The 22592-nt window shown below is 44.7% G+C and overlaps 1 protein-coding gene across 1 annotated transcript in view; it reads right to left on the reverse strand.

The window, feature by feature from the left end:
- AOAH (acyloxyacyl hydrolase) overlaps positions 1–22592 on the reverse strand; it is a 98949-nt gene that overhangs the window by 23744 nt on the left and 52613 nt on the right. The window contains exons 12-13 of the mRNA XM_059655861.1: positions 17071–17162; positions 4137–4219 (exon numbers count right to left, since the gene is read on the reverse strand). Of these exons, the coding sequence (XP_059511844.1) occupies positions 4137–4219; positions 17071–17162 (175 nt within the window). The remainder of the gene's footprint in view (positions 1–4136; positions 4220–17070; positions 17163–22592) is intronic.

Genomic DNA, 22592 nt, shown 5'->3' on the forward strand with positions numbered 1-22592 from the left:
CTGTCCTCCCTCTCCTGTCCTCTCAATAAAAACATATATTTTTAAAAATGAAAATGTGTGTGTGCCCTAACTGGTTTGGCTCAGTGGATAGAGCGTCGGCCTGCGGACTGAAAGGTCCCAGGTTCGATTCCGATCAAGGGCATGTACCTTGGTTGCGGGTACATCCCCAGTGGATAAGGCAACTGATCAATGTTTCTCTCTCATTGATGTTTCTAACTCTCTATCCCTCTCCCTTCCTTTCTGTAAAAAATCAATAAAATGTATATTTAAAAAAGAAAAGAAAATGTGGTGTCATGCATTGACCTCAAATCCAATACTGTTACTTAACTCTGATTAGATTTAAATTAATGCAGATTTTGCTCATTTTTTCAGCATTTCTGAAGCATTTTGAAGAGCATGATTGATGGAATCAAGTTAAAGAATTAGCCATGAGAACCTTGAATCCCGTCCTTTCTCTAAAAATGTTTGCTTGCAATAAGCAGACACATTCAGACTAATATATTGACCATGAGCTCAAAATAGTGGGCCCTTAATAACTGTTTGTTGTGGCACTTTCTGATGATGCTTCCACTACTGCAAATTCTTTCAAATTCGTAAGCATGGTTCTGAATTTCTGTGACAAAGCAGATAAATGATTGTCCCAAACATTCATTTTTAAAAGAATGTAATAGCTTCCCCGTGTCACTCTCATCTACGTCCTACTCCTAAAACTCGAAGCAGCTTCGCAAGCATCCTTCGGCCACGCCTGGCTTCTCTTCCCAGAGGTGGCTTTCCCCGGGAGCCTCTATGCCCTGAGCCACCATCTCCCTGGGCTTTCTGGACTCCCGTGTTTCTCCTGCAGGGCTCTCTGCTCACAGGTGCCTCCCTGTGGCGTTTTCCGCCCCTTCTCCCGGCAGAGGTGCGTGTCCCTCACTTCCAGAGGCTCCAGCCTGCCTGGTTAGTGTCAGGGCCGCCTCCCACCCACCCACCAGCCTTTGGTGCCCTGGAAGCTGTAAGAACCCCCGGCTTTGCTGGTTGTAAGGACTGAGCAGGGGCCTTGCTGTGCCCGAGCCCCGGCCAGAGAACTGGCGCCCAGATGAAAGGCGACTTCGACATCTGACATTTTTAAATGCTCTCTAACCACCGGCAGCGGTTCCTGGTAGAGATAACTACAGACATTGTTGGGATCTCGTGCCTAAACATCAAGACTAGAATAAGAGCTGTCTCTTCACTTCTGACTGCATGATTTTCCAGAAACACTTTCATATTCCGCTCAACTCTTCCTGCTCTCTCGCCTCTTCTCGCTGGTAATGAAAACTCAGTGTAGCCATAAAGATGCAGGTGCAGAGAGCTGACTCTCCCTATGGCCACGGAAAGCCTGGGGGAGGAATGGATACCGCTTGGCGCGGGGATGAAAGAAAGAAAATCCATAGTGAGGAGGAGCCCCGAAACCAGGCCGAGGGGCTGGAGAAGAAACCCGAGCATTAAATAATGAGTAACTCGGAGGAACTGGGGGGGGGGGGGGGGGGGAAAGGCCTCTTAGAATTACATCCGTCCAGCATAGTCAAGTAGCACCGCAAGGAAGTGGCACTTGACCAGCCGTGGGCAAACTACGGCCCACGGGCCGGATCTGGCCCGTTTGAAATGAATAAAACTAAAAAAAAAAAAAAGACTGTTCCCTTTTATGTAATGATGTTTACTTTGAATTTATATTAGTTCACACAAACACTCCATCCATGCTTTTGTTCCGGCCTCCGGTCCAGTTTAAGAACCCATTGTGGCCTTCGAGTCAAAAGGTTTGCCCACCCTTGCTCTAGACAGTCTCCTCTCTGCACCTCGAAGGACTGCAAATACCAAGAAAAGACACAGTCTCTCCTGACCTCCGGGGATCTGTTCACCAGACGGGAGCCTGACGGGAGCCACGGGTTGGGATCACGTGTGAACACGCGTGTGTTTTCCCGGTTAGGCTCTCTGCCCACTCCTTCCCCGTTCCGCTCCACAATCTGCACTTTCGAGGAGGCTGTGAGGTGGCCGACCACGGAAGGGGAAGGCCTGCGGCGGGGTGCCGGGTGCTGTCTGCAGCCTCACCCCGCCGTGTGGGTTCACACAGGAGCGCTGCGCTCAGGGTGAGGGGGTGGGGGGGGGGTGCAGGGGTCTGGGGGAGAGCGAGGCTGTGTCCCTGGCACACAGAGCCTGCGTCTGGGTAGAACCTACTGCTCTTTTTTGTCCTTAACTCGATTCCCTCAGCTATGGGCTTAGCAGGCCCTTTACTGTTCCTAGACTCAGTTTCTTTCTATTTTTTGTGTTTTTTTTGTTTTGTTTTGTTATTTGGTATAGAAAAATAAAATATTTGGGAAATAGAAAAATAAAAAAAAGCAATCACCCGTAATTTATGAAACACAACAATTTTGGTGTATTTTCTACCTATCTGTGTCCAGCTGTTTCTCTCTTTCATTTAAAAAAATGCAGTAGAAAATAAATATTTGATCCAATTTTCCATCCTGGTTTTTCTTTCGGCAGCGTTGTGTCTTTCTAAACAAAAACATGTGAACATTCAGGCATCCTTTTGCAGGGCTGCGTGATATCGCACGCGGGCGTGTGTTCGTTGTTTTTTCCGGTCTCCACGGGCAGGGGCCTTGGGCGGCATTGGGACGGTTTAAAAAGCAAAAGAGAAAACGCAGCAAGAGGCCGACAGCCGCTGTGCCTGTGACTCACACCCCGTCGGTGCTTCCTGTTCCATAGACTGGCTGTGGGCTGTGTTCACACCCGGAGGGGCGAGGCCCATCGCTGTAGCCGGACTCTCCAATCAGAGACCGCCGCTGGGGTCTGAGTGCAGGGAGACAGCCTGGCGACAAACCCCAGCTCTCGCCCCTTGCTCTGTGTTCTGGGACAGGGTTCTTGGTCCCCCCGGGCCTCTGTGTCCTCAATGATAACAGTGTGGAGGTCATTATACGCCCTCAATTCTGAGAAATATATCTTATCACACTGACTACTGGGTTGAGTGCTGCAGGCCATGTGTGCACTGTAGTTCTCCCGCCCTCGCCACTCCCCAGAGCTATTCCAATCAGCGGTTGTCCTCATCCTGAAGAAATCGAACAATCCTTGCCTTAGCGCTTGTTGAAAGGATTAGCTGAAATATTATACAGAGAGTGTTCTTAGCACGTGGCAAGAGAGCAATAACGATCAGCTATCATTTTATTAGTAGGTAATGCTACGACGTGGTTCTTGGAATGGAACATTTATTCCATGTAGAATATGTAAGAAATTATTTGTAGGTCATGTATTCCATTAGATGTTGTACTGCTTGGAACATTCCTTACCACTGTTGTTACTTAGAGACGGCACAGGCATGGCAAGTAGGTTCCCCTTCATGTGCCAAGTCTGCTGTGCGGATGACGAAGGTCAGAGGTGTGTGTTGTGAGAGCTGTGAGGCGGAATCTGGGTGGAGCCCACCAGAGAGCCATGGTTGACGAGTAACATCTTCCCTGGGCACTGGGTCTGCCATCTCTGCATCCTGGTGTCACAAGACACTCCTTGGCAACTCCCTAGGCTCTGGCCAGGCCATGGCTTATCAGCGAGGAGTTTCACTGACCTGGGGCTGAGGCGGGAGGCGAGGACCACACAGGGGGAAGGATGTGCTGGGACACAGGGGGAGCTGGCGGAGACTGCGAGTCCCCCCGTTGTTCTGAGGACACCTTCCTTTGCTTAATGGCTTTGGGGGTCTCAACCATAAACACTAAGCTGTTTTTCGTCAAACTCCCACCGAGTTAAAATGTGGGAGCCTTTGCACCAGAGGGGAGGGCAGAGTCTTTGTAAGGACCTTGACTGTGCTTAGTTCTCCTGCTGATGCTCAGTGAGGTCTTGCCTCCTGAGCCTCGGACGCCTGCCCCCGGGCCTCCCTGGAGCGTTGCTGTTGGGTGACTGTCTGTCTTGATTGCATCTTGTTTTGTTTGGTATCTGTCTGCCCCTTCGTCTATATCTTAACTGCATCTTGTTCCTTTCGCTGCGGGAAAAGGCTCTAAGCCCCCGCCCCTCTGTCAGAAAGGGAGATGTTCGTTTCATCCCGTGGCCTTGTCACTAATTCTCAGCTTTTGGTGCTTGTGAAATAAAGTCCGTCAGTCAGGGCACACAGGTGAAGGCCGGGTGTGGCCACCTACCGTTTTTTGAAATATTCTGGTAGTCCCGGTGATTGCAGCGGTTCCTTTTCCGTAGGTGAAGGTAGATCGAGTTTTCTTTAATGCTGAAACAAACACATACATGTCTGCTTAATGTTGGGACGTTCACATGATCAAGTACAAACACACACGTTTTTATTATGAGTTTTTAAAATGGGGTGAGAATGAACTCAGACAATCACATCTCTATCGCTGTGTTTTTCTCCAAACTGTCACTGCCTAGGTTGCCACAGGAAACAGTCCTATAAACAATTGCATGGGTGTGGAAAGATCAAACTTTTTTTCTTACGGAGCCTTTGTAACCTTTTTACCCAAAGCTGCTCTAAGTCTCTCGAACAATTGGCTGTCTGTATCATCTCTGCATTTTAAACTTGGCCCTGTTCCCTTTCTTCTCTCAGTTGCTATGAAGCTGTGGCAGACACTCTTGTCTTTCAGATCCATGTCTCCCCTTTGTCCGTTTTCATAGACATTTTAGTAGGACACAGGTCTGCCCAGAACGATGGCTGCTTTCCCAGCTGCCCTTGCAGCTAGGTGTGACCACTTCACTAAGTTCTGGGCAATGAGGTGGAAGTGGAAATGTTTAGCAGCAGTTTCTGGGGATACTAGTATTTCTTAGGACACAATTGGCAGGTTTCTTTGCTCTTTCTTTGTCCTGTTTAGTCATTCTGCTGCCCAGAATAGGAATGCTGCCCTTTTAGGCTGTAGGGGTAAATTCTACCCTGGGAAGGTAGCGGGTGAGCTGGAAGGACCCTGGACCCCAAGGAGCAGTGAACTTGAACTCCCATAGCTGACCTGGATTGCACATCCCCGAACTTCCATGTTTGAGAGAAATAAACTCATGTATTATCTTATTTAAACCGCCCTATGTTGAATCTCTCTGTTACCTGTAGCTGAATCTAAAACCAATGGACACAGAGTTTAGAGACAAATGTGTGACCAGAATCAGGCTATAATTACACCTATTTTAAATCATTTTCTTGGTTCCTCTTTGTCCCATCTTTGATTTTTCTATGTTCTTTTGCTACGCTTTAATTTAAATGCAATTTAATGTTATATTCTCTATAGTGTTATCGGCTTCCTAAACTCCTTGAAACAGACCAGGTATAAACTAATGAATAGTAATTAAACTCAGAAGTACTTGATCACCCCTGACACCCACATGGGGAGATGTAATAAAAATAATTGTTGTTATAAGCCACTAATGTTGGTAGCACCTTGTTATATAATGACTAGAGCAGGGGTGGGCAAACTTTTTGACTCAAGGGCCACAATGGGTTCTTAAACTGGACCGGAGGCCGGAACAAAAGCATGGATGGAGTGTTTGTGTGAACTAATATAAATTCAAAGTAAACATCATTACATAAAAGGGTACGGTCTTTTATTTCAATAGTTTTATTCATTTCAAACGGGCTGGACCCGGCCTGCGGGCAGTAGTTTGCCCACGGCTGGACTAGAGGCTCAGTGCACAAAATTTGTGCATGGGAAGGGGGTCCCTCAGGCTGGCCTGCACCCTCTCTAATCTGGGACCCCTCGGGGATGTCCAACTGCCAGCAGTTGGACATCCCTCTTGTAATCTGGGACTGCTGGCTCCTAACTGCTTGCCTGCCTGCCTGCCTGATTGCCCCTAACCACCTCTGCCTGCCAGCCTGATCTTCCCTAACTGCCCTCCCCTGCCGGCCTGATTGCTCCTAACCACCTCTGCCTCAGCCCCTGCCACCGTGGCTTTATTCAGAAGGACATCCAGAAGATGTCCAGTCTAATTAGCATATTACCCTTTTATTAGTATAGATAGACAACCAGGTGGAGGGTTACAGAATTCTAGGGAAAAAGCACTTTCCCTCAGATGTTTGAAGGGATCCATTGGCGCCTGGTCTCCTGGTGCTACTGTCTGAGCTGTTCTGCTCTTTGATCCTTTGAGAATCTGCGGCAGCATCTCATTCCCAGTGTTCTAAAATGCCACGGTGACAGGCTGGGATGGCTCTGTTTTCATTCACAGTGTGAGACACTTTGAACCTGGAAATTCATGTCACTCAGTTCTTTTTTTTTTTTTTAATATAAACAATAAAGATTTTTTTTTTTATTGCTTAAAGTATTACAAAGGGTATTACATATGTATCCATTTTATCCCCCCGCCCTAGACAGTCCCCTAGCCTCCCCTATCCCCCAGTGTCTTATGTCCATTGGTTATGCTTATATGCATGCATACAAGTCCTTTAGTTGATCTCTTACCCCGCTACCTCCTGCCCCCCAACCCTCCCCGGCCTTCCCGCTGCAGTTTGACAATCTGTTTGAGGCAGCTCTGCCTCTGTATCTATTATTGTTCAAAAGTTTATAATGGTCTCTATTGTCCATGAATGAGTGAGATCATGTGGTATTTTTCCTTTATTGACTGGCTTATTTCACTTAGCATAATGCTCTCCAGTTCCATCCATGACGTTGCAAATGGTAAGAGTTCCTTTGTTTTTACAGCAGCATAGTATTCCATCGTGTAGATGTACCACAGTTTTCTAATCCATTCATCTACTGATGGGCACTTAGGCTGTTTCCAGATCTTAGCTATGGTGAATTGTGCTGCTATGAACATAGGGGTGCATATATCCTTTCTGATTGGTGTTTCCGGTTTCTTGGGATATATTCCTAGAAGTGGGATCACAGGGTCAAATGGGAGTTCCATTTTCAGTTTTTTAAGGAAACTCCATACTGTCTTCCATAGTGGCTGCACCAGTCTGCATTCCCACCAGCAGTGCACAAGTGTTCCTTTTTCTCCACATCCTCTCCAGCACTTGTCGTTTGTTGATTTGTTGATGATAGCCAGTCTGACCGGTGTGAGATGGTACCTCATTGCTGTTTTGCTTTGCATCTCTCGGATGATTAGTGACTTTGAGCATGTTTTCATATGTCTCTTGGCTTTCTGAATGTCCTCTTTTGAAAGGTGTCTATTTAGGTCCTTTGCCCATTTTTTGATTGGATTGTTTATCTTCCTTTTGTTAAGTTGTATGAGTTCCCTATAAATTTTGGAGATTAGGCCCTTATCAGATATGTCATTGGCAAATATGTTTTCCCACACAGTGGGTTTTCTCGTTGTTTTGTTGATGGTTTCTTTTGCTGTGCAGAAGCTTTTTATTTTGATGTAGTCCCATTTGTTCATTTTTTCTTTAGTTTCAAGTGCCCTAGGAGCTGTATCAGTGAAGAAATTGCTTCGGCATATGTCTGAGATTTTGTTGCCTTTGGATTCTTCTAGAATTTTTATGGTTTCCTGTCGTACATTTAAGTCCTTTATCCATTTTGAGTTTATTTTTGTATATGGTGTAAGTTGGTGGTCTAGTTTCATTTTCTTGCATATATCTGTCCAATTTTCCCAACACCATTTATTGAAGAGACTATCTTGGCTCCATTGTATGTTCTTGCCTCCTTTGTCAAATATTAATTGGTCACTCAGTTCTGAGAGGTGTTCTTCGATTACTTCATCGCTGTTTTCTTCTTCCTTTTTTTTTTTCTTTTTTTTCTTCTTCTTAGAATCCCTCTTATTAGGATATAGAGTCACCTAGACTGGTCTCTAATTTTCCTAGTTTTCTTTTCTGCCCTATCTCCCATATCTTTGTCTTTTGCTCTATTTTCTGGGTGATAGTCTCAATGTTCTCATTCTAGGAAAATCATCTTATGTCACTAGTGTAATTTCCAAGGGATCTTTTTTGTTCTTTGAATGTTTCTTTAACTTTAGCATAATGTTCTTGTTACATCATTGAAATAGCTCATATTTTTGAAGATATTAATTTTTAGTTACTTTTATAAGTAGTATATTAACTAGTGGTGGTGTTGTTTTTTAAATCCCTAGTATACAAAGTTATAGTCTGTTTCCTTAAGGTTGATTTTTCTCTTTGCTTTTGTACTGTCTTTCACATTCAAGGTTTCCCTCAGATATCTATGGTCTTGGGTTGCTTGTTGGCTTAGAGTTAAAAGTGGAAACTCGTTGGAAACGAAAAGCTGGTTGGAAAGAGAGCCCCTTGCTGGGGCTTGCTACTCTGGTCCTCACCATCGGCTGGCCGGGCCTTTCTCGGGGAGCCCTTGCTGTCCGTGTCTTTTGGGGGCTTTCCTCTTGGGTGTGCAGATTCCTCAGGAAAGGATCTTCCTGTCTCCAGCCAGGTTGCCCACACTCTGGGTTGGGAGGTGTGTGGGCCTCAGCGGTCAGCACGCATGTGATTTACTAGGGTGTCCATCTCCCGACTCATATCCAGTGTCTCCCAGTCCAGAAGCCCTTCATCTCAGCCTCTCCAGAGAAGAAACCTCTAGGCTTATCCCAGATCCAGTGAGGGTTTCTCCGCCCCACCCTCCCCACCCCGGGTGGAGTTGGGAAGAGATCTGAGGTTCTAGCTGCAACCTTTCAACCAATACTTCTGTGTGTAGCAGCACCCCCACTTCTGGCGTACCATAGGTAGCTGATTCCCAAGTCTTCTGGAGGTCCTGCCACGTAAGCGGGTTGCTTCTCCCCATCCCCTCCTGCCAGCTTAGGATGCCCGTGCCTGAGTGGGTGCAGTCAGGGACCACTGGCCTTCTGCTTTCTGGCTCCCAACAGGTTGTGGCTCTCTGTCCTTGTGGACAAACTCATTTGCTGCCATTATAGATGGGCTTCCCAGGGGAGAGAAGTCTGCCTCATTACCCAGAAGCCCGAACTCTACAAACTGCATGGTTTATGACCTCTGCCTTGCTTATTTTATTCTAGTATGAAAAAAAAAAGATGGGAAAGGGACATCAGATCCGAATTCAATACTAAAATAATTTCACGGTCAATAAAGAGGGGCTATTTTCCTTTGGGAAAATAATTGTTACCATACCTATATTTTTGATAATTCTAAAAACAAAATTTATGGACTGAAATACTGTTTTGCTCATGCCCTGCTCATGGAGAGTAAATAGTGTGGATACTGAATTATGGATTCGGTTCGTTGCACCGCATCTTCTTATTACAAGAACATAGAAATCTTTACCATCGGTGAATGAACATTCTGATCAGAAACAGCATCTAAAATGTTGGGATTAAGGTTTTGTATGAGGCACTAGAAAGTATTTCATATAATCAAAGACATTGTTTTCTTTTATCTCCACCTCAAATACATAATCTCTCCTGTAAATTCTAGGAATTGAATTTGTCAGGGAGTGCTCAGGAGAAGATAGAGGGATCGATACAATATTTTGAGAAGCTTATAACACAATATTTTGAGATGCCTACAAATTGAGAAGATTGCTTAATAGAACATTACCTGTAGACAGGGTCAGCTGACCTTGAATTAACAGGATAAACAGTGTGCACAGGAAGGCCTACTGTGACCACCTTTCTGGTTTTGAATCCCCCTCCGCTTGCTCCCCTATCCTTAGTTGAACTCAGGGTCCCAGTCTGATTTTTTTTTGTTTCTCTCTTTTTCCTCTGTTGTGCTTCAAAGCCCAGTCCCATGGGCTAGTAGGCGAGGCAATGGCTTCAGTCTGTAATCTGAGGGGTGCAGATGAGTATACAAAGTTCTCGTCCTCACACCTCCCCCGATGACTAAGGTGCTGGTGACGTCAGCACAGGGAGTGGAATTACAAGTACTAGTATATCCGACTAAATATTCAAAATAGGTAAGTCTCAGACACCGTGTTTACTAGTTTCTTAGTTGCTTTTCCCAACATGGGCTCAGGTAACACAAAAAACCACTTTCTCTGAGAGACATCTAATCCCACTCCCCTTCCATGTCACTATGACGGAAAGAAAGACAAAATAAAAAAAGAATAAAATCAAGGATGAGCCTCGAGAGTAAAGCAGACAAATGAAAGTGGTTGACTTGGAACGGAAAACATGATCTCTTCCTACATTGACTCACAGCAGAACCTACTTGGAGAGAGGCAACTCAGTAGCTTCCCAGAAGGCTTAGCAGGTCGGAGGTTTTGGGACAAACCAAGTGGGATGTTGTTCAAGCGACAGTGATGTACCAGGTGCTGGTGACTTTTCTGAGGCCAGGGGCACAGCCAGTTTGGGTTTAAATTCTGAGGTGCTATGAAGTTGAATCTCAGGGAATCCGTCACAGAACTGACAGGGGCTCAGAAGGCTAGCAGCAGGGCCAGAGAGAGGAAAATGGTGATATTTGCTGTGAAGGGTTAGGGCAGGGGAGTGGTTAGGGTAAAACTGGATAACACCAAGACCAGACAGGCTTTCTCCGGGGACCTCTACGAGGAAGTGTTAAGAAAAGGGTAGAGAGTTTCCTTTCTGGTGTGGGTGGAGGTCAGGCCAGCCTGGGGATGGGTTAAAGACCTTTAAAAGTTCCTTCCAGTCCCAGAGCCACATCCCAGGGCCCCGTGGAACCGCTAGGTCACTGCAGCACAGAACAACCACGGTTTCAGCCTCAGGGAGGGAGAAGCAGGCAGAAGACAGTTTGCTGTGTATTCAGGGAGTTTGGCAAAGCTAATTATGCAAGGGTGTGTGCAGGGGAGGACGGCTGCAGAGGAAGTTCTGGGAGTTCAGACATGAAAAGATGATCAGGACCGCGTGACGGATTTTGAATTTGGAGCAGCAAAGTAGTACAAAGGAACAGACTTCCTTGGCATCGTGTTCAATAATTCATGAGCTGCTCAGACAGGCTTCCAACCTGGGAACCTCCTGCTAAGATTCCGGCTCTCAGCTCGGAGCAGTTGTAGCTCTTTCTACCCTGGCTTTTCTCAGCCTCAGATCTGGTTCTAGGTCCCTGTCTCGGGGTAAACATTCACCTGTGATAAAGCAGAGACCTGACAGCTGTGGCTGCATCTAAATCTGCAAAGCCCACTTCGCACAGAAGACGGTGTTGATAATCTAAACAGCATTTCTCAAAGGAGGCTCTGAAACACGAGTTTCTTGAGGGGTACCTTTATCCTAAAACAGATTATATCTCGTTCTGTGGTCAAATAAGTTTAGGAAATATTTCACATAATATCTTGGAGATCCACAAAGGGTTTCGGCTTATAAAGGCTCTGCTAAGCCCCACAGGGAATAAACTTGTTTTCCTTTATTTAAACAGCAGTTAGAAAAAATATTTGACCGAGGAATCTCCTTTAAAATGTGTTTAATGCCCTTTACTATCTCGTGGGACTAGTGTTTCACAGACTGTATTTAAAGAGTACGGCTGAATGTTCTCTGTGACCTGGATTTGGGCATTGGGGTTGGAGATGGCCCCAAAATCTCAGGATCAGGAGGTTACAAGACTTCTGCCAGGGAAATGTGGAGGTCTTGTATTTACTTTGACCAGTTTAGATGGCAAAATGATATACCTCGCAAGAAATCCCCACAGCATCCACAGAGAGCGCTACAGCCTGCTCATGGCGGCGTAATGAGAAGAGTGAGGACTGGGATTATGGGGACTGTCCGTCAACAGGAGAATGCAGCAGCCTGTACTGTGAGAGGCCACACAGAATCGCACAGGAATACAAAGCGCTCTGGGAGGAGTTGCTGGGGCGAAGCAGTGGTTTATGGAGTGTCTATGTGCAGTCTGATGTCACTTGTGGCAGAACTCCAGCCAAGCATTTATTCCGTTACGTGCGAATATCTGCATGTAATCACGCAGGAAGGCTCTGGGTGAAGTCACGCGAAGTTGAGGACAGAGCTTTCTTCTGGGAAAAGGGGTGAAATTGGGGGAGGGTTCCAGCTTTTTACTTTATGTACCTGAGTCATTTTTTAAAATGCAAATATATTCACGATTTGAGTAAATACATTTAAAAAAGGAAAATTCAAACATAAGTAGAGTCAACGGGGAGCCATCGCAGTGGAGAGACCTGTCCATCTCCGGCGGGGAGAGTCCTCTGGGCCGGAGCCACAGAGCCCGGCTGGTCCTCCGCGCCCCAGGGCAGCGACGCCTCCTGCACCATCCCTTCCTGTCTTCTCTGCAGCCGTGGTCCTCCCTTCGCCCACTACCCTCTCTCTTTTGCATCTTCCTACCACTAGGCAGGCTGCAGTCTTTCCTGTCTAAAGATGTCTCCCTGATCTTTTGTTCCCAAGCAGCTATCACCCCACTCCTCTGCTCCTTTTGATAGTAAAACTTATTTTTTTTTAAAGACTAGTATATTGATTTTTAGAGAGAGAGAGGAAGGGAGAGGGAGAGAGAAACATTGATGTGAGAGACAAATATTGGTTGGCTGCCTCCTGCACGCCCCCTACCAGGGATTGAGCTTTCAACCTGGGCATGTGCCCTGACCAGGAATCGAACCAGCAACCTTTCAGTGCATGGATGACACCCAACCAACTGAGCCACGCTGGCCAGGGCTAAAAGTAACATTTCTTGAGTTGTGGATGCTCAGCTGCATTTACCTCGCTGCCTCCCGAACCTCTTCTCTCCCATCAGGCTCCGTCTCCGCCCACTGAGATGTCCCTGAGAGCCATCACTGTCCACACCCCAGGGCCCTGCTCAGCTCCCGTCTCCTCTGCCTCGAGCAGCATTTGGCTGAAGTCCTGTCTCCTTTGGAAACACGTTCCTCCCTCGGCCTCCAGGACACCAAACCTTTTAGGTTTCTTTCCACTGCGAGGGCTGTTCTTTCTCATCTTCTCTTCCCCAGCCTCTCCGTGCTGGGGTCCCCAGTCTCTGTCCTCAGTCTTTTTCTCGCCCACTCCCTGGAACAGCAGTTCTCTATTTTTGGCTCTCAGTCTGCTTTACACTCTTAAAATGACTGAGAAATCCAGAGAGCTTCTGTTTATGAGAGCTACAGCTGTCAATATTTATATATTAGAAATTAAAACTTAGAAAACTAAAGGAACATTTAATTTTTAAAACAATGATATCCATTACATGTTAACATAAATAACATTTTTTCCTGTAAAAATGTTTTCCAATGCGTACCCCCCAATGAGCGAGAAGGTTAGGATCATTTTACCATTTTTCAAACCTCCGACGTCTGTGTGCACAGAAGCCCGCTGGCTGCTCCCGTCTGCCTCGGCGTTCCGTTGGCTGTGAGCGGTTGTTTTGGTGGGAGCATGGGAAGAAAACCTGGTCTTAAACACACATGTTGTTGGGAGAGGGAGTAGCATTTTAATGTCCTTTTTATAGAACTTTGGATAAGCTGCTTGGGTGTTATACCAAAACTTGTCAAATGGTAGTTTCTTAGAGGCTGACTAGCTGTATTGTGGAATCGGAAGTGATATCCGTGAACTCTCTGCCCCTGGTTGCATGGACGTGTGCTGGTCTACCTTGTGCTCCGAGTGGGTTGTTTCTCACGCAGGATTCTATGCATCGCACTCGGGCCGTGGAGGAACGCTGGCTCATGGAGGGATGCGGGCACGCCAGATGCTGATGCATTTATGACCCGACATTAAAGCCCACGTCCGTTGCCAGCACCGCCTGCCTCCTTAGTAAGGCCTTCGAATCCTCGGCAGCTCTCAAGGCCACAGAAGAGCCAAGTTTTCCAAAATTCACATTTTTCTTTGAAAGCTCAAATGTGCTGATTAGCAGTCAACGCTGTTATTTGTTTTCCTCGAAGTGACACGTTCATCTGATTCATTTTGGATAAAATATCTGCTGTATCCAAGACTGAGTAACCATAGTTTGCTTTCCAAGCTTTTTTTTTTTTTTTTTTTTTTTTAATAAAAAGGGTGTTCCGTGAAAAACTTACTGATTCTGCTCGCAAGTCAACATGCAGGTGCTTGACCTTAAGATAACCATCACATTCTATTTGCAGCAAAAGTGCTTCATGCAGCCTTCCCATTTCATGAGATTTTAAAATACATACATATATATATATATATATATATATATATATACATATATATATATATATATATATATATATATATATTTTTTTTTATTGATTTTTACAGAGAGGAAGGGAGAGGGATAGAGAGTTAGAAACATCGATGAGAGAGAAATATTGATCATCTGCGTCCTGCACGCCCCCTACTGGGGATGGAGCCTGCAACTAAGGTACATGCCCTTGACCAGAATTGAACCTGGGATCCTTTGGTCCGCAGGCCAATGTTCTATCCACTGAGCCAGACTGGCTGGGGCTCATGAGCTGAGATTATTAATAAGACCTGCACTTATTTTAATAGAATTAGTGACTTTTTTCTGCTTCATAGGCAACGTTTTGAAGGGAATATCTCCCCCGCCCTATTAAACCAGGAGTGTGTGCAGGTGGACACCATAGGACTCCTAATACAGTTGGGTGCTACTGCTTTGACCCATGCTCAGATGGCAGCGATTTTACCCGCCATTGCTTTTGCACCGTTGGTAGTGCAAAAGGCAAATACTGTCTTAATATTGTTGTGAGAATAGTTTTTACCTTGTGGACCTCCTTAGACACCCCCCAGGGGTCCATGGACCACAGTTGGAGAATCACTAATGTAGACTATATCCTCTCCAGTCAGCCTCACCCACCTGCAAAAGGCCAATGCTAATTATTTGTTTTGCAAAGTATAATTATAGGACAGCTAATCATGGACAATTATAGCACATGTAATTTTTGAATAATGGATTTAATAAGGTTATTAAGCTCATTAGTGTTTAGTACTTACATGTCTTTTTAAAAAAACCATGAAATTAGGTTAGCAAATCTTAGCGGCAAATCCCTTCTCTCCCATTTTCTATGTGTAATGCCCCAAGTGTCTTGGTTTGCAGTCATACACTACTTTCAAAACTGTTCTCTCATGTGATGTCTATTGGGTCAGAGAGAATAGGTAACCTCTAACTGTCAGATTCTAGGACACCTCTCATCAAAGATGTGTGTTTAAATGTCCTTGAATGGCAGTACTGAGACACTTGCGACAATGGCTTTGTCCATTTCCCTCTAAGCGTTTGCTATGTTTCTGGCCCAGATAGCAAATTTAATGCAGAGGCAGAGGGAACAAATTGTACTCTAGACAATTCCATCTAATTCACACCCACGTATGGTAACTTGGTAATTGCTTTTGGTTGTTTTGGCTTTCGTAACTTCTGATGGGTAACATCAGCTTCTTTCTCCCTCCCTCCCTCCCTTCCTTCCTTCCTTCCTTCCTTCCTTCCTTCCTTCCTTCCTTCCTTCCTTCCTTCCTTCCTTCCTTCCTTCCTTCCTTCCTTCCTTCCTTCCTTCCTTCCTTCATCTACGAGTGTTGCCCTATTTCTCCTCCCAGCCCCCTCTGCTCCCCACATTTAAGGAACCTCTTTATCGTTTAGCCCTGGCCTGTAGAACTCCACTGATTGGACCGGCTCCTGGCCACACTTTCAGAAGGAGGTGATTTGAACAACCACAAATGTGGTTATTTTTGTTAAGGATTTGGAGTCACCTGGCTCCCTCTCTGGAGTTTGTTTGGAGGAAAGAGCACACCTGTAGGACATTAATGGAGTACCACTGCAACTAACAGCTGGTCAAGCACCCAATATCCCACAGGGCAGGGCTTACAGGCATGAGCTCGACTCTTAGAGCCCAGTAACCCTGGCCCTAAGGAGACATGGCTCCTAGACCTTTTCTAGCTCTGGCCCATACAATGGCATGTACTGTCTCAGGCACAGCTGGCCAAGGGGTGGGGAAAAGCATATTTCCTGGGGAGAAGCGAGACATCTCTCCCCAGGAGTTTCCTCCAACGCTTCTAAATCAAGCAGCATCCTCAAGTAGGATGCCAACTTGAACATCATGGTGTTCTACAACCGCTAAGCTTGCACACTGGAGAGAACTTCAGAGACCAGGTGCAACTCAACTGCATCATGCACACGAGGCCCAGGGATGCTAAATGTCCCACCTAAGTCCACACAGACCAGACCCCTGTCCTGTGAATGCAGTTTACTTCCTAATCTGCCACACCGACTCTGGGGGATGGTAGATATCGCTTTTAAAGGAGAAGTCCTCTCTTCCTGAAGTTTGGGTATTGTTTCCTATCCTTCTGGGCTGTGGCTTCTTTAACTTAAATTAGGATTTTCCTGTGAGTTAATTGCTTTTGGAGGCAATCTGAACACAAAGCACTGTTTTCAATCTTAGAAATATATTTTTGGCTTCTCATCATTTCCTTCCTAATATCAGGTTTCTTGCCCCCAAAGAACCACCTCATACAGGGTTTTTTCTTTTTCTTTTGTCTTCGACCAACTCAATTGCTTTCTGAATCACATTGGGAGAAAACAAAGCAAAACACATGATTTTAAGGTTTATTGCTGTTTGAATTCTCTGAAACCAGAGAGTCAAGAGAACAGATTCTGTTAATGTGTCGAAGGATGTAAAGATTCACAAAGTTGTGTTTTGGCACATTTATCTTGCATTCTTGTTACTTACACTTTTATCTCATATGTCCTACTTGAGTGAGATTTGACTACAAAGATGGGACAAGCCTTATTAAACTTTAAGACATTTATACCATCTGCACCCGATTAGGTAGCAAGTACTTAACTATTTTTAAAATAAATGAGTAAAGATATAATCAAATAAATTATTCACCATATGCAATGTCCCCCATTAAATACAAATGGGGTGCGTAAGCTGTGAATGGCTGTTCCCAGGCCCTGAGTCAACACCCAATTGCACACAGCAAAGTGGTCTGTGCTACTCAGACTGTCCACGCATCATCTGTACCTTCCTATCTAGAGCATTGATGCCAGCATGATTCCAGGACCTTGAGCCCCGCCTTTTAATTTTATGAATATTAATTTGTGCAGGTTAATAATCAAGTAAACTTCTTGGTCCCTTGACTCAGAAAACTTTAGCCATGTGTTGAATATTTTCTGTCAGAGGTCAACCCTACAGCCCCCTCGGTGGGAATACTCCCTTCTTGCCTGCACTGATAAATAGAATCCGCATTACATCCCACTGGGTGGTGGACTAGGTCAGGGGTGGGTTTGTTGTGTGTCACTCATATTCTAGAAGCCATTCCTAACAATTCACATCTCAACATCTTAGAAGAAAGCCCCATCTTCTGCTCTATTTTTACATAGATACACTGAAATATTTGAAGGCTTGTAAACATATATACCTGCTAGTGGCGTTCAGAAATCCAGTAGCACCAGAAAGTTGGGGCCAGTCAAGCTCATCAGTAAGTGCTGTGGGTAAATTGAAGAAGGATTTCTAAAGAAAAAAATAAAGAGGTGATCGTCAAAATGGTCATTTGTTTTCTACAAGTGGTAGTAAGGTTATTCATTGCCTAGGCATTGCTCGCTCTGTCTCTCACTCTGTCTCTTAATCCCTCTCTTTAAGGGACTTGGGCATTTAAGGCATTTGCCTCTTAACTTTAACCAGTATCAGGACATTCACAAACATGCGCATCCCTCCTGAACTCGCTCCCCGCCAGCGGCTGGGAAAAATGCAGAGCGCATGGCAGCGCTGACTCATCCCTCACTTGAAAGGGATGTTTCAGCAGATGGGTACACTTCCCACTCCTTTAAACTTGCTGAGATTTTCTCCGCATTTGAGTTTAGACATTCAGGAAATTGACTGCCTGGAAAGTAATAAGACCCAAGCCCCCAGCAAAAATGCCTCTTTGAGTTCAAAGCTATGCCCTCCGTCAAGAAGAGGGTGCCTCCTGCCCTCCTTGGGGGTGTCAGACACCTTTGAGAATCTACTTATGGTTCCTTTCCCACTAGGTGCACGTGTGCTCAACGTGTTCGGTGAGTTCGAGGACTCCTGACACGGTGCTGACAGAATTAGGATTCATTGACCACGTTTCTATGGCTTGTGCGAACTCGGAGAAGAGAATGCTCTCGGCTGTGTCCCCTTCGTGTTTCTGTGATACATGTCCTTGGGAATGAACGCCCTTCTGCTCCAATTTCTAGAGAAAGATTACCTAGACCAGTGATGGCGAACCTTTTGAGCTCGGCGTGTCAGCATTTTGAAAAACCCTAACTTAACTCTGGTGCCGTGTCACATATAGAAATTTTTTGATATTTGCAACCATAGTAAAACAAAGACTTATATTTTTGATATTTATTTTATATATTTAAGTGACATTTAACAAAGAATAATCAACCAAAAAAATGAGTTCGCGTGTCACCTCTGACATGCGTGTCATAGGTTCGCCATCACTGACCTAGACTGATGTTTTCAGAATAGGGTTGCCAGATGTAGCACATAAATGTCCTGCTAAATTTGGGTTTCAAGAAACAAAATGTGGCCATAACCGGTTTGGCTCAGTGGACAGAGCATTGACCTGCGGACTCAAGGGTCCCAGGTTTGATTCTGGTCAAGGGCATGTACCTTGGTTGCGGGCACATCCCCAGTAGGAGGTGTGCAGGAGGCAGCTGATCGGTGTTTCTCTCTTATTGATGTTTCTAGCTCTCTATCCCTCTCCCTTCCTCTCTGTAAAAATCAATAAAATATTTTTTAAAAAGAAACAAAATGTGGTGTAGACACACAATGGAATACTATTCGGCCTTAAAAAAGGAAGTTCTGACACATGTGACAACATGGACGAAGCTCAAGGACATTATTCTAAGTGAGATAAGCCAGTTTCACAATAAGATAAATACTGTATGATTCCACTCATGTGAAGTTTTTAGAGTTGTCAAACTCATAGAAACAGGAAGTAGAAAGAAGAGTGCCAGAGCCGGAAAGGAGAGTTGATGTTTTTTTCAGTAAAGGGTTAGTTTTGTAAGATGAAAGGGTTCTAGAGTTTGGTCCCACGATAATGTAAATATACTTAATTGTATATTTAAAATTTGTTAAAATAGTTTGATGTTATGTGTATTTTAGCACAATTAAAAGAAGAGAATATGCAAAATTTTTAATCTCAGGTACACAAGGAATAATTTGTAGTATATCTCATGAAGTGTTTGGGATATACTTTTACTTCAGAAATTCAAATTGAACTGGGTGTCCTGTATTTCACCTGGGAATCCTAGTTTGGATAAACACTCTGAAAGCCAGTGTCCCCTTTTTGCCTTGACTGACAGGAAACCTCAATGTCTGGCTACAGGAAGCAGTTTGTCGTAATGTCATTGCCTCCATGTGTCCTTCGGGGAGTTTCCTTATAGTAATTTACACTGAATTTTTATCATAAACGTACTTCTTTGTAATCAGGAAAACACACACAATGAAGATACAATTTTAATCACATATTTATAAAGTGACCCCCTGATATTCACCTGTAACTGACAAATAAAATTTTAAAAATATAGATTTTCAAATCTTTAATGAGACAGAAGTGTGGCTTTTCCTTCCCCAACAGCCTGAGATTCCAATTCTCTGTAGGAGCCAAGGTGGGGACTCTCATGGGAGAGGAAGTGAGCAGGAGACTGGGCCATATGCCACTTGAAAACTTGCATTCAATGCTATGATTGCTTTGATGTGATTGGCTTTCAGATATTAGCTTTATTTTTAATTCTAAAAGAACGTTAAAGAAGGACTCTTTAAGTGCCTCTGAAGGGGGCCTTGGGTTTTCAATACTGAAGAGGAGATGCCAGGGATTGGCACTTCATCCTCACCCCTCAGCAGGAGGCATCCACCGTGTTCTGCTCAAAATTCCCCCAAAGGCAGTGACTCAGCTACTCTCTGTTTTGGTTTCCATTTCTCCTGCCACTATAATCAAATGTTTTCTCTGTGTGTGTGTGTGTTTTTTAATCTTATTGTTTCCCCCTAGGTTTGTCTGTTTATGTGTTTGCTGTAGGAACTAAGAATATTCAGTTCTGCTACAGAGTTGGGAAAAGCAAACAGAATGGGTGAAGCGCATAAGACGTGTTAAGCCGAGATAGTGGATAAACAGGTAGGTGGCTTGTGAGACGTGGGCAGAACTTACGAGCTGTGTTACGTGAGAGCTTTCAAACGTAGAAGGTGTGAAAAGTTGAAAGAACAATGCGACGCGCCCCACACCGCTCTCGCACCTCCTTAGTCATGTGCATGGGGACAAACCCATGTCGTGTCTGGGACAGTGGGTAGGGACTGGGCTTCACAGGAAGTTGCTGGGCGCCGGGCAAAGATTGTCCTCTAGGAATCAGGGGATCTGACTTTTATATCTGGCTCTACAAATGCAGTAAAGCTCCATGGTTCGGACCTGACACATTAGAAGTGGGGTCCATTCTCCATGCAGCCCCATGCTCAGCCAGGGGTGGGTTTCTCAGATACGACTCTTAGCTCCACAGTGGGGAAGAGAGATGTTGAGGGAGTAGGACAGGGGAGGCCATGGTCAGACACCTGTCTTGGGAAGTGGAGTGTCCATGTCCCTCCTATTCTCCCAGCTGGGAGAGGATGCCCCAACCAGCCCTGGAATCCTCCCCATCAGGATTTCCTCGGGAGTGGACAGCGCCCGGTGCTGAATCACAGCCAGGAAGAAGGCGGATTTGCATCCCGCAGCCAGAGCCCAGGAAGGTCAGTCAGTCAGCTGCATAGGTTTTTCCTGGTTGACAAACCTTGAAATAACGCAAATCTGTGTTTTCCCGGTGACGCATTTAGATTTCCTTTATGGTGTCATGGTGAGGCGTTACGGTGAGGTTTTAATACTCCTCGCTGTGCAAAATCAGAGAAGATGTGGCTTTGCCAGTGTCTCAGGTTCAGCATCTCCTATGGCTCTAGATTGTTCCCCTCTGGACCTCAACAGGGCTGCTGGGAGGATGGGAGGTCAGCGAGGGAGGCAAGTTGACAAGTAGAAGCCCTGCACTGGTTCAGGGTGGATCACCGAGTGTCCCTTTCCAAGTGGACTGTCCCAGGTGTAAGACGAGGGCATTTTATTACCAGCCAATGAAAGAGACTGGAGCTGACAAGTGGAAGCCTCCACATATTTTCCTTCCTTAGTGAATTTGGTAGATAAAAATGAGAAGTAACAGCCCCTAATAGCGATAGCTTTATAGACCCTAGCAAAAAGAGTGTTTAAGTCATATCATATTAAACACTAAACGCCTTACTCACGCAACATTATACCCAAGATCGTTCAGGCATTTAAGGCAGGAAGTATGCAAATTAAGATCTCCCTCATTAATTCCTGCTTAGGCCTCTTGAGCATTTATGTTCTCAGGAAACTCGTCTTAAATGTGCCTTAAATGTACATATGTGGGAGGACTTGCTATTTATCAGGAGAAATGTTCCAAGTCTGTAAAGAGCATCAGAAACTTGATGATTATTAAGTCAAAATGAAGTCAATTTTGCTTCAAAATTCCTTCTGATTTTCTCAGTGACATAAAATTGTTTTCATGTCCTAATGGCCATGTGTATACTGTTTTGGTGCAATATTTTTATATACTAGTACTCTGTGTGTGTATTTCTACGCATCGAGAAAGTCCACTGGTTCTCATTTTTAATGAATATTTAGTAGAGACAAATCCTTTGGATTTGGGGATGTTTTAAGCCTTAGTTTCGACAAGCAACTTATATTTTGGTTTTTTCAAAGACATCTTAAGTGAGAGAAAGAGTAATAGCATCTATCACACATTCATCTGGTTCTGCCAATTTCCCGATGACAGGGAATCTTTTTGGTGCCTTTATTTCACTGTTTACATTTGAGCCCTCCTGGCCCAGCAGTGCCTGTGGACAATTTGCACAGAGTATTCCCTTCTCTAATACTCTTAACTGAGTTAGAACTAAATGGATTATTTTCAAAGAGTACAGAGTCACTTGGAGGAACCTGCAGCCAACTGCTGATGGAAAAAAGATATGAAAAATACCATCATTACCATCATTATTATGCTAAGTGAAATAAGCCAGGGAGAGAAAGACAAATACCATATGATTCCACTTATGTGTGGAATCTAATGAACAAAATAAACTAAAAAACAGAAGAGAAACAGACTCATTGGTACAGAGAGCAGACTGACAGCTGTCAGAGGGGAGGGTGTTGGGGCCTGGGTAAAAAAAAGGCGAAGTGACTAAGCAAAAACAAAAAGAAAAAAAGAAATGATCTCAAGTGAGTCCTGTAAGGTTAGTAAGAGGGAGCCAGGCAAGGAGTTTAAGCATTGGAAATGCCAAGTACAAAAACCCAAGGCTAAATTCATAATATGATGTATAGGGAACAGCAACAATCCCCCCTCCAAATGAACACCCCAAATATCAAGTCTACCAGTTATCTATAGCTATGTAATAAATTACTCCGAGTTTAGCAACGAAACAACAAGAGAGCCCACTGCATGGGAGAACATATTTGCCAATGTTATCACCGATAAGGGTTTAATCTCCAACATTTATAGGGAACTCATACGACTTAACAAAAGGAAGATAAACAATCCAATCAAAAAATGGGCAAAGGACCTATATAGGCACTTTTTGAAAGAGGACATACAGAAGGCCAAGAGACATATGAAAACATGCTCAAAGTCACTAATCATCCAAGAGATGAAAATCAAAACAACAATGAGATACCACCTTGCACCTGTCAGAATGGCTGTCATCAACAAATCAACAAACGACAAGTGCTGGAGAGGATGTGGAGAAAAAGAAACCCTCGTGCACTGCTGGTGGGGATGCAGACTGGTGCAGCCACTGTGGAGAACAGTATGGAATTTCCTTAAAAAACTAAAAATGGAACTGCCATTTGACCCATTGATCCCACTTCTAGGAATATACCCAAGGAATCAGAAA

Source organism: Myotis daubentonii, chromosome 10 (genome assembly GCF_963259705.1).
Source record: "Myotis daubentonii chromosome 10, mMyoDau2.1, whole genome shotgun sequence".
Lineage (NCBI taxonomy): Eukaryota > Metazoa > Chordata > Mammalia > Chiroptera > Vespertilionidae > Myotis > Myotis daubentonii.